At 42.2% G+C, this 16,561-nt stretch overlaps 1 protein-coding gene across 1 annotated transcript in view; it reads left to right on the top strand.

Annotated features, from left to right (window-relative positions):
- Positions 1-16,561, top strand: part of TNR (tenascin R) — a 426,026-nt gene that overhangs the window by 347,503 nt on the left and 61,962 nt on the right. The window contains exons 5-8 of the mRNA XM_007165361.2: positions 5,014-5,277; positions 8,580-8,695; positions 10,893-11,043; positions 16,250-16,519. Coding sequence (XP_007165423.2) covers positions 5,014-5,277; positions 8,580-8,695; positions 10,893-11,043; positions 16,250-16,519 — 801 coding nt within the window. The remainder of the gene's footprint in view (positions 1-5,013; positions 5,278-8,579; positions 8,696-10,892; positions 11,044-16,249; positions 16,520-16,561) is intronic.

Genomic DNA, 16,561 nt, shown 5'->3' with positions numbered 1-16,561 from the left:
GCAAAGCAACAGGATAAAAGAACAACCAGAGCAGGGGCTTGGAACAATCCAGAAAGCCGTTCCCTGGACTTCAGTCAGACCTGCAGAGATTCATCACCATCAGCCTCTGCATCTGCCAGCACTGCAGCCAGCCCAACCTTTGGCACCTGAAATCACTCGCTCCTCCGAGTGAGGCACTTCATGGAACTAATTCCAACTGCTCTCACCACATACGTGCAAAATCGATGCGAGATCTAAAAAGTAAACAGCATGGCATCTTTGCAGATAAGCAACTCCAATTCCTCAAGCCGCAGTTTACTCCTTTTTAACTGCCTGCTCTTCCCCAAGTTCCCAAGTTGGAGCCCCAAAGAAAGTAAGACTAAGAATAATTCACAGCCCCACCCCCCCCACACACACACTAAATTCCTTGAATCAAGGCATACGGCTCTTTTACAGTTTGCTTTCTAGTTCAATACCATTTCATTTTATAAGAATTACTGACACCCAATGTACACAGCTGCTGCTAAGTTATAGGGTGAAAGGTGACGGTCTCCTCCTTGGAGCCACCGCTCTCAAGAATGCTTCTTCCACAATCGACACCATTGCCACCAGGCTCAGGGCTTCTTCCACAATCGACACCATTGCCACCAGGCTCAGGGCTCAAGATAAAAAACTTGCCAAGTTAAGCTGTCAAGATGAAAAAATCCTTCTGCACCTGTTTTTTACTTTAAAGTCCCCAAATTCTCTGCTTGGATCATTCTCCTTCGTCGTGATTAGCTTTATTTTCTGGAGAAAGGGACTAAAAATGAATACATTGACTTGTCCCAAATGCCCTAAGAATTGTTGGTGACTTGAAATTTGGAATGGCCGTTTCTGTCACCATGATAGGAGGAGTCCCACACAGGAAACTTGGAATCAGCGTGTTGAATAACAAAAGCCAGGCCCTAGAGAATCTTTCTTTCTTTCTTTTTTTTTTTTTCTTCTTGTTGTTGTGCTTTTGTTTTATTTATTTTTTATTTTTTAACATCTTTATTAGAGTATAATTGCTTTACATTGTTGTGTTAGTTTCTGCTGTATAACAAAGTGAATCAGCCATACGTATACATATATCCCCATATCCCCTCCCTCTTGCATCTCCCTCCCACCCTCCCTATCCCACCCCTCTAGGTGGTCACAAAGCACCGAGCTGATCTCCCTGTGCTATGCAGCTGCTTCCCACTAGCTATCGGTTTTACATTTGGTAGTGTATATATGTCCATGCCACTCTCTCACTTCATCCCAGCTTACCCTTCCCCCTCCCCATGTCCTCAAGTCCATTCTCTGTGTCTGTGTCTGTATTCCTGTCCTGCCCCTAGGTTCTTCAGAACCATTTTTTTTTTTTTTTTTACATTCCATGTATATGTGTTAGCAAATGGTATTTGTTTTTCTCTTTCTGACTTATTTCACTCTGTAGGACAGACTCTAGGTCCATCCACCTCGCTACAAATAACTCAATTTTGTTTCTTTTTATGGTTGAGTAATATTCCATTGTATACATGTGCCACATCTTTATCCATTCATCTGTTGATGGACACTTGCTTCCATGTCCTGGCTATTGTAAATAGTGCTGCAATGAACATTGTAGTACATGACTTTTTGAATTATGGTTTTCTCAGGGTATATGCCCAGTAGTGGGATTGCTGGGTCATATGACAGTTCTATTTTTAGTTTTTTAAGGAACCTCCATACTGTTCTCCACAGTGGCTGTATTAATTTACATTCCCACCAACAGTGCAAGAGTGTTCCCTTTTCTCCACACCCTCTCCAGCATTTATTGTTTCTAGATTTTTTGATGATGGCCATTTTGACCGGTGTGAGATGATATCTCATTGTAGTTTTGATTTGCATTTCTCTAATGATTAGTGGTGTTGAGCATCCTTTCATGTGTTTGTTGGCAATCTATATATCTTCTTTGGAAAAATGTCTATTTAGGTCTTCTGCCCATTTTTGGATTGGGTTGTTTGTTTTTTTGATATTGAGCTGCATGAACTGCTTGTATTTTTTGGAGATTAATCCTTTGTCAGTTGCTTCATTTGCAAATATTTTCTCCCATTCTAAGGGTTGTCTTTTCATCTTGTTTATGGTTTCCTTTGCTGTGCAAAAGCTTTTAAGTTTCATTAGGCCCCATTTGTTTATTTTTGTTTTTATTTCCATTTCTCTAGGAGGTGGATCAAAAAGGATCTTGCTGTGATTTATGTCATAGAGTGTTCTTCCTACGTTTTCCTCTAAGAGTTTTAGAGTGTCTGCCCTTACATTTAGGTCTTTAATCCATTTTGAGTTTATTTTTGTGTATGGTGTTAGGGAGTGTTCTAATTTCATTCTTTTACATGTAGCTGTCCAGTTTTCCCAGCACCACTTATTGAAAAGGCTGTCTTTTCTCCATTGTATATTCTTGCATCCTTTATCAGAGATAAGGTGACCGTATGTGTGTGGGTTTATCTCTGGGCTTTCTATCCTGTTCCATTGATCTATATTTCTGTTTTTGTGCCAGTACCATACTGTCTTGATTACTGTAGGTTTGTAGTATAGTCTGAAGTCAGGGAGCCTGATTCCTCCAGCTCCGTTTTTCTTTCCCAAGATTGCTTTGGCTATTTGGGGTCTTTTGTGTTTCCATACAAATTGTGAAATTTTAGAGAATCCTTCTTAAAAGAAGTTTCTTACCTCTAGGATAAGCACCAGTCTGGAATTTGCATCCTAAACGATAGTCTGAATTATTCACTGATGTAGTTTATTTTTGAGGGCTGTGTATAAATGAAGGAAAGCATCTGGTACAATCAGTAACCCATCCTACAAACTGTAGGGGAAAGAACACACTAAGGATAGATCTTGGTTTGATAATCAGTTCAGCTATGACCCAACTCCCTTACTTTTGGCAAGTCCTTTAGCCTGGGTCTCAGTTTCTCCATTTGTAAAGTTGGGATAATTATATCTACCCAATCTACCTCATAGAGCTGCTATTAAAGGATTTTTTTAAAAAAATCTAGTTAGATTGTTTATCTAAACATGTTTTATAGACTGAAATGCTATGCAAATGTAAAGTGGTATTGTACACTGGCTTAGAGATTCTAGAATCATTGTGCCTGGGTTCAAATCCTAGCTTCTGTGTTTGTGGACTCTGTGACTCAGTTTTCTTCTCTATAAAACAGGGGTAAAAATAATACCAATTCCATAGTGTTGGTGAGAGGATGAAATAAGAAAATCTATGTCAGAATGTTTAGCATTGTCCTTGGTGTGTAATAAATGCTCTATATAACCATGCAAAATACTGATAGGTTCTATATACCAACTCTTCTTTCCCTGGTCCAGGAGTCATTTGGTATGCATTATACAGGCTACCCCAAAGATCTTAGTGCAATTCAAAGCTTTCATCATGCCAGAGTTAGAAATGATATATGCTTATAAACTATCATTTGAAAGTTTGATTATTTAAATTTCATTTACATTCATCTAGTTTTATAAATATAAAAAAATAAATTTAAAATTTTTTTGTTTTGGTCAACATTTGCCATCTTTAATCAGAGGAAGCTCTGCTATCTAGACTGTTTTATACCATTCACAGTTTGGGGCAAAAGCAATCAAAGCAAATGCCCAACATTGTAAATATATGTTCCTCATTTCCATCTTATGAGTCCTCATTTACACCTCTGCCAAGGATTTGAGGCTGAGCACCATAGGGAGCGCAGGCACCTTCTTTTCACACGGCCCTGTGACTAGCAGCTGTCTCAGTCCTCTGCTCTTGTAAAGGTGAAAGAGTGAGAATTCTCAGAGGAGAAATTCAACACCAATGACAACTTTTAAACTAACCAAAGCCTCCACTGCATATAAATTTATAAGTTAATTATGACTATTTAAATACTGGCCTGATCTTTGAGTTAATCTATGGGCAGGTCCAATTACAGGTATACTGGCGTTAACTTCCTAATTGATCTTAAAGTTTCAGTTATTTAATACCCCCACTACTGGTGAATCTTCACTTCCCAAGGGAACCATACATGAAAGGCTATTTCAGTGAGGTTTAATTTTTGGTGATTCTCTGAATAGCATTTGAAAAGTAGAACAAGAGAGAAAAGCAAAGCCCTCAGAATGCTCCTTTCTCATCATCCCCAAAATCAAAGCTAATAAAAATTTGTTTAACACGAGTTACATTTCTTTCAAAACTTAAACAGTCTCCTTTTAACAGGGAAAATAAAGTGTTATTGAATGTCTTCATCAGTCCATGGTATCTAGGATTTACTGTTTTGGCTTCTTGTATTTTGCAAAATAACCAGGAATAAGCCTTTATTTCCACTTGCCAAATCAAATACTGGCTCCCAGGGTAATCTGGTAACAATAATTTATTAAACTACCAAAAATATTAGCCAATGTATGCTGTTAAATATCTAACAACTAGCTCTCTGAGGGAAAAAATAAAAAGCCCCGCTTTGTAGCATTTGCCAACTTCCATGGTGTAAATACTCCCTCCGTGGCCAATTTCAAACTACCAGCATGAAGTCACTAAATGTAGAGTTGGAAACAGCTGTGCATTAGCACACAATTACATAGTATTTCTATCAGAGAGATACAATACATGTAAATTGACTCAAGGGCATAGATAATAGTAAAATGTAGTGAAGTAATTTGCCAATGATGAGTTTGGAGTATTCATAATTTTGTTTTTAAGATAATTTACTTAATTATAAGTTAATATTGAATACAATTTAATCTTCAATAAATACTATTTAAAACTGTCTTGCAAAATTCGACAATCAACTTTCCTGAGCCAGTAGAAGCCGGCTCCAGCACACCACTAACTCATGGCCCTATAGGGATAGGAGTACTGAGCACAGAAAAGATAAGAACCTGCCTGCAAAGGGAATTACCCATCACTCAAAGGCAATGAGCTGAGCAGAATATACAGACAGGGCATGTGGGGTGAGATGTGAGGAAGGAAGTTGGGTCCAGGATGGGGAAGGCAGTCCTCTGAGCTCATGCTATCTGTGTATTGCCTCCTGGTAGTTGCCCCTCCAGAGGACTTGCGAGTGGCTGGTATCAGCGACAGGTCCATTGAGCTGGAATGGGACGGGCCGATGGCAGTGACGGAATATGTGATCTCTTACCAGCCGACGGCCCTGGGGGGCCTCCAGCTCCAGCAGCGGGTGCCTGGAGATTGGAGTGGTGTCACCATCTCGGAGCTGGAGCCAGGTCTCACCTACAACATCAGCGTCTACGCTGTCATTAGCAACATCCTCAGCCTTCCCATCACGGCCAAGGTGGCCACCCGTACGTACCATTTCCCCATCCTGTTTCATTCTTCTTTTCTCCTACATGAGATCATGGGCATTCATGATAGTAGTGTCTTTTCTTAATTCTTCAGGGATGCCTGCAATAATCATTGCTCTTGAGGGGAAGGGCTTCCAACGTGACCCACTTAGGAAAGGGTACATCATTAAAAGGGCACTTCCAAGAAAGAGTTTCCAAATCCAGGCAACCCCTATCAATTATAGAACCAAAAGGACAAAAAGTACTTTAATTATTGAGTTCTGACTTGTTATAAGCTAGTCTGATTAGAAGTCAAGGAAAGTATGAGACTTATATAGACTTCCAATCTAGTCAGAGACTAGAAACCAGGAGATATGAAATAGGATGTATAATAAGCAGGTGCTAAATGGTATGTTACAGATGGTAAGTGTATAACAGAGTGGAAAAAAAAATCTTATTTAAAACCACAAATGAAAACACCCACCTCCCCTCATAGCATTATTTCTTCATGATCATTTATTTAGTAAAATATCCTGATAGTCCATTTTGATTATAAATGTTGAGGCTCTAAAGCATCGTTTAGAAAGACAACGGGGCAAAAGAGAGACAGACAGACACAGAGAGCAAGCTAAACTCTTCTCCATGAGAAATGGAAGTGTTCTATTTATAACAGAGAAACTGCTATAGGTATGTATCTCTATTTTGTATGCTTATTTAAGCACAGAAAGTTTTTAAAAAATTGCATGCCAACTATTAACATTGACTACATCAAAGAGCAGAATAAGAAAGAGATGGGAAGGGGCTGTTATTTAGTTTTCTTTATACACCTCCGAATTCTTCAATTATCTTTCCAACACCACTTGTCCAGCTCTCAAATGCCAGCTGGATGTCCAACAATCCAGTTCAATTCAGTTCAATATCTATCCACCTGGAGTTAGCATCAGATCCCACAAGCTAAGGCCTCAGTCTCACAGGGCCTCAACGTCAGTCGCCAGTCACAAGTCCCAGGTTGTCACCAGGACTTCTGACTGACCAGCTATATATTTAAGGAGTTCCCACAACCCCTGCTTACTTTTGGTAATTCCTTAGAACTCACAGAGCTTTACTCTCTATTACCAGCTTCTTATAAAGGATACAATTCAGGAACGACCAAATGGAAGACATGTGTAGGGTGAAGTATGGGGTGTGGAGTTTCCACGTTCTTTCTGGACAAGCACCCTTCTCAGTACCTCCATGTGTTCACCAACCCGGAAGCCCTCTGAACCCCGTTGTTTAGGGTTTTTTTATGGAGGTGTCATTACACAGGCATGATTGATGAAACTACTAGCCATTGGTGATTAACTCAAGTCAGCCCCTTTCCCCTCCCTGGAGGTTGGGAGGTGGGGCTGAAAGTTCCAACCCTCTCTCTAAATCATGCCTGGGTTTTTCTGCAGACCAGCTATCTAGGAGGTCCCAGCTACCAGTTATCTCATAATCATACAAAAGATACTCTTATCACTCTGGGAATTCCTAGGGTTTTGGGAGCTATGTGCCAGGACAAAGACCAAATACTTATTTTTTATTACATAATACAGAGAATTTAGCAGTAGCAGGAAACGGGAACAAGACGTGACCATGAAACATAAGCCCCTGGGTTGGTAAATGGGACTTATCTCCAAATATGGGATGAGAGATCTGAGCCCATTTTATGTAGCTCTTAAATGACAAGATGGTATCTGGGTAACAAATGTCATGAAAGTTCAGAATAAGAAGAGGTTGAAGTAGGAAGAGTTGGCTTTGAAGTCTTCATGGAGGCCCAAGGACTTGAGTTGTGCTTTGAAGGATGTAAGCATAGGGGCAAGCAGAGGGAAAAGGATTTAAGAAGTCATTTTGTCCCCTTGCTTTTCAGGTGACAAAGATCCTGTTATAATATTGGACTCCCCCTATGAATGCTGCCTTTTTTTAATATGCCTGTAATTATCTCTGTTTATATTTGACCTTTTTTTCAATTCCTCTTGTGCTTGAGAACTAGTTTAAAATATCTGCAATGATTGTGTAGAGAGGCAGGTCACCATCTGCCGCTTTTCCCACCTTGCTCCAGGATGGGTCACCTCAGCAAGAGCCTGGCCCGACTCCCAGGCGTCTCTTCTCTGATCTACGTGCACATGCCATGATGAGGTTTCCATCTCCCATGGCCTTTATTACACCAATTCAGGGCATCCCCTCAGGCAAGCTCCCAGGTGACAAGGACAGAATCATGTAAACTCCCCTGACACACCTTCAAGTGGGTTCAGAATCAGCCCTGCCTTTCACCAAGAAGCATGAGGAAGCTTCCAAACAGGAAGGATGAGAATCTGTCAATTTTCCAATGGGAATATCCCAGGAGAGGCACAGCTAAAATGGGGGCAGGCTCACTGGAGAACTGAGAAAAGTCGTGCTGTCCTATTTCAGGGCTGGTAATTGGAACTCCATTAGGACAAGCATACTTCCACCTGTGCCTGTGTGTGTGTGTGTGTGTGTGTGTGTGTGTGTGTGTGTGTGTTGGGGAGGGGGTGGGGGGGAGGGTGTAGGGAATGGAAAAAGATGGAGATAAGCAGAGGAACTAAAAACGAGATACATGAGGCAAAGGTGAGTGAAGGAGAGAAGGGAGAGAGAATGAAGGAACAGCTGGAGAAAAGAAGGAGCTAGTGGAGTGAGAGTGAGAAAACCCCAGTATCTGCTACTGTCCCTTGGTTATGCCCTTGCTTTGCTTGTATACATGAAATGGAAATTTCAGACCATCCTAGATGTGGCGATTTGAGCTAAACAAGATATTCTTAGAGCACATCACATGATCGAGAAAAGCATTCCAGACTATATTCTGAAGTTGGCTTCCTCCACGTATTTCATTACTCTCTCTGTGCCCCGGTTTCCTGGGTGTGAAATGGAAACAGTGATGTTAGCCTTTATATTGTCTCTCGGGAACCCTTAAAGCCTCTGAAGACAGTGTTCAGTTTCTCTGAAAAAGGCATTATGTTAAATGCCAAGATTCACCACCTTAGTAAGGAAAGGAAAGTATGTTTTTTTTTTATTTTAATAGTAACCTATTATGTAAAAGAAAGCATAAAAAAGTATTTATTAGGTTATGTTTGTTAACTTTATTCATATATTCGCCCACACTGAGTGCCAAGACCACAGTGGCATGGGCTGATCCCTTACCTGGAACCCACCACCTGTGTAATGAGATTGGGATAGCCTACCCATCACACGCCACCACACCCATGGTGTGGAGGGCGCACCAGGTAATGCTCTCTGCCCCTGCCAGGGAGAGCCATGACATGGTCACCCACATTGCTGTGTTCCAGATCTCTCCACTCCTCAAGGGCTACGATTCAAGACGATCACAGAGACCACCGTGGAGGTGCAGTGGGAGCCCTTCTCATTCTCCTTCGATGGGTGGGAGATCAGCTTCATTCCAAAGGTAAACCCCACCTGTCAGACTGCCAAACAGCCTTATTTGGGGTATTCATACCCTTAACTTGGAATCGGGGCAGCAAAAAAGGCACCCCCCCCCCCAATCTCTCTCTCCGTGCCATTAGGACACAAAGGGGCATTTTGTGGGTATATGGGCTACAGAACATTTCTTTCACAAAGGCATGGTAAGGACTGAGTAATGGCCCTGAGCCTGGCACCTGGGCCTTGGATGACAGGAGAATACGGAAGCAGCCACCAGCCCCAGCTCTCTGCTCAGAAAGCTCTAGGGTTTAGCAAGCTGTAATTTTAGCAAGTCTGAAAACTGAGACCTTCAAAAAGTTGGGGCATCTCTTTAGGACATAAGAAAAGCCAAACTGAATCGGTCTCATAATCAACCCACAGCTTCCTTCTGTGCAGACAGATGCCCCAAAAGTCAGTTTGCATGGCTTCAGTCTCTAAAGGTCAGAGATGTAACACAAAAACACCTTTCGTAACCTATTCATTGAGAAAATTTTTCCTTAAACAAATTATATTAAAAATTATCCTAAGATTCCTTTCCATTCATCAAAGCAGTATTTTATTTTATTAACCCTAAAACTACTTTTCTAAGTTGCCAGAGGCGCCTGACTAGTTCTAGTTTTCCAGGATTTATTAATGCCACTGATGTTTTCCCTAACTATACCACTCATAAGGGTATAATGTTTAATCATACTCCTTTCCTCTGTCTTCATCTTTCAATATCAAAGAAGATTTTTTCAGTCATTCATCAGACTTAATGACATATGACACATTTTTGGCCAATGAGACTATGATTTCACCATTGTTTTACTTCAAAATTCTTAGAGGCATGGACTGTTGGAACTGATGACCCTTCATTTTATATCTAGTTTGTTTAGTTTATAGAGACTAAGACTCAGTGAACTTAAATGATATCAGACAGCTAGTTGGTGGCAGGCTTAAAAGAAGAATTGGGCCTCCACTTCCTATTCCAGGGCTCTGTCCACTTCTCTTATGTGGATATAGTCATGTCATGGCAAGCTAAATACATCGAAGCAGACATTCTATACACATACGTTCTTATATGTCTTATCTGCATTAAAATAGCCAGTAAAGTATGGTGGGCAATTGGATTTAAAACAGGGCAGAGAGAATCATGTCACTCTGCCGCTCAGGCAGGAAAAGAACAATGCCAGGTTGGCTTGTTTTACATCCAATATGTAAAACTCTAAGAGTGGGACTAGCCAGGGCATGCCAAGGTCAAATATACAGCCACAGAGAATAACTGTATGATCTGTAGGTTGAGGTCAGTGGGAGGTCACGTTGATTTATAAAAGTGTGGCTATAAATTACATAATAGGGCACTCCAGGTGACATGAACAGAGACCAAAGAATAGTGGAGAAGGGCAGTGCCACAAAAAAGAGCCCTCTTGTCACCTCCATTTCCAGAGGCACACAGAGAAAATGTATAATAATAGGCAAACAGACAGACAGATAGGTGGGTAGAAAGATACAAAATCCTGGACCCAACATCATCAAGTTGATCTTTTTCATTTCCTCTTCCACCAACTTGTCTCTTTCTTCTTTCCTTTGTATTATTCTTTGTTCTACCCCTTTTCTCTTCTTTGTACTTCACAGTTGGTTATGTCATGGATTCCTAACTCATCTGGGTAATAAGACGTTGACAGATTTGCAGCCAGTGTAACACCATGAGAAACTCCAGATACAGCAAAATAATAGCTCCGGCTCATTAAAAAACTGGGAATGTCTTAGTTTGAAACATGTTGTCATGTACATAAAGATGTTTACACACATACATACACAACTAGACTCTTCTAAATAGCCAAGGGCATGCTCACCATGATAAATGCCAAAAAATCTGATAGATGGTAAGCATCAGACATTTCATTTTTGGCAAGAGCCAATCTACATCACCTCATGACTAATTTTTATTGGCAAACTCAGTAGACTCAGGAGAAGCCAAAGAAATGTTCTTGAAAATTGGTTCTCCGTTTGCCAAATCCTCATAGAGTGGTGGCATTCTTCTTGATCCTGCTGGGAGTCATTCCTGGCCCCAGACCCTCAGCTGTCAGCCTGGAGGGCAGAGAAGTGGTCCCCATCTTTAATGCACAGTGTCCCACACATTTCCCTCCCATTGATTTCCTCTTTTGCTTTCTCTGCTTCTCCCTTCCCCCCCCCCCCTCCAGAACAATGAAGGAGGGGTGATTGCCCAGCTCCCCAGTGACGTTACATCCTTCAACCAGACGGGATTAAAGCCTGGGGAGGAATATACTGTCAATGTGGTGGCTCTGAAAGAGCAAGCCCGGAGCCCCCCTACCTCGGCCAGCGTCTCCACTGGTGAGTGCCTCCAACCTTTCACCCTATGGCTACCCATTAGGTCACTCAGGAAAAACTGCAGACTCACCCAGGAAGTAGAGAGACAAAGGGGTGCTAGGATTTCTCCCACAGCTGAGATTAATTTGGGTACCTGGAGATGGAGCTACTCGACCAGATGCTTAGCTGAACATCTTCCTTATCCTTGCAAGCACAAAAATCTGGAAGAGTATTCTATGGGGAAATTCTTTGTTAGGATCTCCAGTGTATGTCTTCTGATCTTACTCATTAAGAGGTCTTGTTTGTCAGCCCCTAGTATCTTGAGCTTTGGAACCAGCAAGAGCTAATTCACTCTTATTTATTGTGAGATTTGCAGAAAGTCATCTGACCTTCCCAAACCTCGATTCATTTGACAATGATGAACTTCATAGAAATGACATGAGGATTAAATCAGATAAAGCACACAAAGTGATTAACACTGTGTCAATGACAGTGAGTGCTCAATACCTTGTGTGTATACATACACTCAGAGAACACTTTGAGAAGTGAGAGCGGGAAACATCGTTCAAAACCAGTAATTATGGGTTGGGTCACTGTTCAAGGTGATGACTTAAGTTGATTATTATTTCATCCCCACAGTTCCTCTCAGGCAAGACCATTATATTTCTAGGTTTGATTCATTAACTGTATCGCATTTTGCTTTATTGTTTCCTTAGCTAACAAAGGATGCTGTAAATTAACAATTATGATGCATGTGTGTGTGCCCTCACCAAGAATTTCTCAGAAGTTATAAATAGCTTCTGGTATCATTTTTCGTTCTCATTTTATTGATGGGAGAGTTGAAACTCGAAGGTTAAGCAATGTTCCCTGTTAGTAATAGAGACTGAGGTAGGCGAATATTGGTACAGCTTTATTTTTCATAAACAGAAACTGACACCTAAGAAAACCAGTCATGAGTGCAGGACAAAGGCCAAGTTGGCCAGAAAAGGGAATCACAACACTATATAATGAGCCCATGTTTATGGATTAGTGATTCATACTTTGTTAATTGGATCCAAACTAAACAACATCAGGTGCTGAGGCTTATGCTCAGTCTAGAAAACACTGGTTTAAAAGTATTGTGGCATTAGATTATGCTCTATTAGAGCACCAGTTTTCCATGGCCATGCCTCAAGGCAAGGAGGAAGTGGAGATGCAGGTTTCTAATTACTCCCACTCCCATGCCCCTCACACCCTCCAACCGAGGCAGCTCCACTTTTGTCTGTTTTATATTTTGTACAATCATTTAAGATTTTGTTCTTTTAAAAAAGAATATTAGCCCCCTCCTCCCCAAAAGTCTTTAAAACCACTATGCTTATCCAAATATGTTTTAGAAGAAACTCTAGAGCCATAAAGTCTAAAAGTACTCTGGAGGAATCTCTCCAGACAACAGTGGCCGGAGTTTTTCCCCAGTTCTGCTTCCCAAGGTTATGCTGGACCCTGAAGAGTTGATTTGGTAACACGTGTAGATTCTCCTCTTCTGATGCGGAATGTTTCAGGGTCCCCAGATCACTTCTGTGATTTGATGTTAAGAAAGTATTAGTAGGAAAAAAAAAAAAAAAAGCTAGAAGGAGATGGTTCATAAGAGGGCAGAGAAGAACATTACAGATGTAGGATGCTTTTCTTCCAAAGTACTAACAGCACTTAGAGAAGATAGTCCAACTCTGCTTTAGCCTTCTACTTAAACCACATTTTGACAAAATTTGCAGTATTTTTTGGTTTGGAATTTCCTTAAGATTAAAATTAAAAGTTCCAGATCTAGTCATCTGTGGTAAAGCCAGGCAGAATTTTTTTCAATTAAGAAAAAAAAGTCCTAGTTCATATTTTGGGATTGTGTACAGAATTACGAAGAAATGGAAAGAAAAATATTTATTCCAGTTTACTTTTTGAGTAGGATGTGTGTTTGTTTAAAAATTAGGGCCTAAGTTGAAAGTAAGCTGATACCTCCTTGACTGGAATGGGACATGGCTACCCAATGGCCAACTGAAGGGCCGAATCCAAGGACGGCTGCAGAAAAGATGGTTGGCTCCCAGCCCTGTCTGGTGTTTTTAAGAAACAATTGTTTAATTATTTCCTTCTGCTAACGTCTGACCCACACCAACCCCCTCCTGCGAAGCTCTGAGTCCTCATCAGGCACGCAGGCTGGCTTCTTCCAGGCAGGCCATTTTGGGAATTCAAATTACAAGACCTCCTGCAGCCAGAGCCCTTGGTGCTACACAGTCACATTTTAATATGATCAATCATTATGCTTAGGATTTGGGGACTTAAAGAGCTGATGGACAAAAGCCTTACATGGTCATCTGAGTTTTGGTGACATCTTTCTTTTTTTTTTTTTTTCCAAGAAGCTCCAGTTCATTGAAATGCTTCACTTTCTTTCTTATGCATATAGAGAGTCATCTATTTATTTCATTTACTCAACACCCATTTACTGAGTGTCTACTATGTTTCAAGCACTATGCTTATTCAGCAGTTAGGAGATCATTTCCTCCATCTCATTATTAAATTAAATGAAATTAAAAAGGCCCAAGTTACCTAAAACCACTAGATACAGCGTGCAGAAAAGAAAACATCTGGATATATTCTGTTAAACCTCATTATTACTCCAAATATGAAAAACAGAACTTCACTTTCACTCCAGATCAGGTGGCATCAAAACCAAAATGGTCTGGTGATTTTCATTTTGGCCGGTGCCAGACCAAAAATCCTAAAGCTGCTTAACAGAGAACAGGACTGGGCTAGACCCAGAAAGAGGGTGGGGTACCCAGCGGAAGGCCCAACTCGGAAAGACTGAGAGGCTCCAAGTCAGGCTGACACAGTCCTGAGGGAGACACTCCATCCTGGAGACAGACGAGGAGGTGGTCCAGTGCAGACTGGTTAGAAAACACAGAAAACAGTCTTCGTCAAGACTCTCTGGTAACAAGGGGAAAACGCTTTCTTAAACTAGCTGTAGCAAAAAAGATAATTTACTGGAAGGACACAGAGTGTCTTATAAAACCCCAGGGCCAGAAATGCATCTGAGTCTCACAAAAGACTTGAACCAAAAAATGGAAAGTCAAGGACCGAGTTATTCTCTACACCTTTCTAGAAGCGCCACATGGTCACTCATTTCTGCTTCTCTCTGTGTATTTGCTCCTAAAAATCTGCACCCAGTTCCAGTATGTGTGTGACTGGGGGAGGGGTTCCCCACACCAAGCAATTCTCTGCAACACCAGCTGGGTGTCCTACCATTCAACTCAATTCCAACACATCTACCCGGAGAGAGCATCGGATTCCACAGGTTGGAGGGCTCAGTCCCACAAGACTACCCTCCACTTCAGATGCCAATCACGAGTCCAGGTTGTCACCCGTGCTTCTGACTGACCAGCTACAGATTGGAGGTTCCTACGACCCCTCCTTGGGTTTGATTAATTTGCCAGAGCAGCTCATATAACTCATGAGGAAACTCATTTTCTCACTGAATTACTGGTTTATCACAAAGGATATTAAAGGATACAAATCAACAGCCAGATGAAGAGATACATAGGTGAGGTCCTGAACAAAGGAGTTTCTGCTCCTGTGGAATTTGGGGCCCATCACAGTGGCACATGGAAGCATTCTGGTTCCCCAGCCTGGAAGCTCTCCAAACCCAGTCCTTCTGGGTTTTTATGGAGGCTTCATTACATAGGCATGATTGATGGACTGACCAGATGTCAGGGGTGGGACTGAAAGTTCCAACCCTCTAATCACCTGGTTGGGTCCCTTGGCAACCAGCTTTCTCCCTCGCTTCATTAACATAACAAAAGACAACTTGCTCACTCTCAACACTTAGGAAATTCCCAGGGTTTTAGGAGCTCTGCGCTAAGAAGGGAAGACCAAATATGTAATTATTAAAAATCACCTTTTCCCCTTTCTCCTCTTCTCTTTCTCTCTCTCTCTCTCCCTCTCTCTCTCTCTCTCGCTCTCTCGCTCTCTCCCCAGATCAGATGTTTTCTATTTATTTGTGAATATGGTAGAGAATGGCCAGACCAGCCCTGGCTCTACATGGTCCAAAACCAGCTAACCAGAGAGCCAGAGTCTGTGGTTCCAGTTCCAAATCCTTGAAGAATATTAATATTAATGTTAATCAGCCCCAGCTAGAGGGGTGTAGTCCATAATAAATGCAAACATGGAAGCCGGGCCAGATCTTTTTAGAAGATAATGAGTAATTCAAAGGAGGGCACGTCAGCCATCCAGACACACAATGAGGAGTTGAGAACACCATTTTCTATTCTACTCACTAAGCCCTTTCTATTTCCCTTCTACATTCTCTCACCTTGCCCCACCGCCACCATCATCTAATTCAATATGAACAGGACCCCAAGTGGGTGCTGGAACCAGGGTGGTGGGACTCCTAGGAAACCAACCAGCTTTTCCTAGGTAACACCATCCCACAATGGTGTTCCCTTCAGGTGCTCAGTGCCAGAGGCCAGGACTCACGAGGGACACATGCTGAATAACCTGGAAGGACTGTGTGTGACTGCAGTGCCCTCCTGGCTCAGGAATACGCAAGAACCGGTGGGGAAAAAACAGCCCACAGGAGGCTGTTCCAAAACTGAGATCCTTGTTTTTACAGAAGAGCAAGTTTCCCCAGAAGGCATATTTCATATCCAAAAATACGAATGTCTGTTGGGTTTTTGACTGTCTTAGCAGCTGGTTGACTGAGTTGTCAGTACAGCTGAGCAGGGACATCTTCTGGATAATCGTGATGCCCTCATTGGCAACCAAGTTGGAAGTCTCAGATGTTTAGATAGGGATGCTAATTTCATAGATCTTTCCTTGGGGCTCACAGAATGTGAGAGCTGGGCACACCCGAGAAACACAGTTCTCTGTTGTCTCATAGCCTCCTGACAGAACAGTGCTGGCCCTCTCAAGCCAGTAAATGCCCTTCCCTTGCCTAAACTGGGAAGTGCCAATCCTAAAAACCACAGCCCCGTGACAGCAAGATTCAGGGGACCTAAGATCCAGTGTCTGTTCCTCCATTGAAAAACCATGGGTCCTCAGGAAAGAGATTTTATCTCACTGTGTCTCAATTTCCCCATCTGTAAAATGGGATAATAATACCCATTCTCTCTCTGACCGACCAGGCTAATGTAAGGAGGAAAGGAAAGGAAAGAGCTTAAGTCAGAGGCTCACTTCTCAAACTTTTTTTTTCTATTGGATCCTTCTCATTCAGTCATTGATGGGCCCACGCACATCCTGGTTCGAGATGTCTCCGACACTGTAGCCTTCGTGGAGTGGACCCCACCTCGAGCCAAAGTCGATTTCATTCTCTTGAAGTACGGCTTGGTGGGCGGGGAAGGCGGGAAGACCACCTTCCGACTGCAGCCTCCCCTGAGCCAGTACTCGGTACAGGCCCTGCGGCCCGGCTCCCAATACGAGGTGTGGGTCAGCGCAGTCCGTGGGACCAACGAGAGTGAGTCCACCACCACCAAGTTCACAACAGGTGAGGCTGTAGGTGGGGTGGGGCGCGGGGGAGCAGAGCCCG

Source organism: Balaenoptera acutorostrata, chromosome 1 (genome assembly GCF_949987535.1).
Source record: "Balaenoptera acutorostrata chromosome 1, mBalAcu1.1, whole genome shotgun sequence".
Lineage (NCBI taxonomy): Eukaryota > Metazoa > Chordata > Mammalia > Artiodactyla > Balaenopteridae > Balaenoptera > Balaenoptera acutorostrata.
The sequence above is the reverse complement of the archived record's forward strand: the minus strand, read 5'-3'. Positions and strand labels throughout refer to the sequence as shown.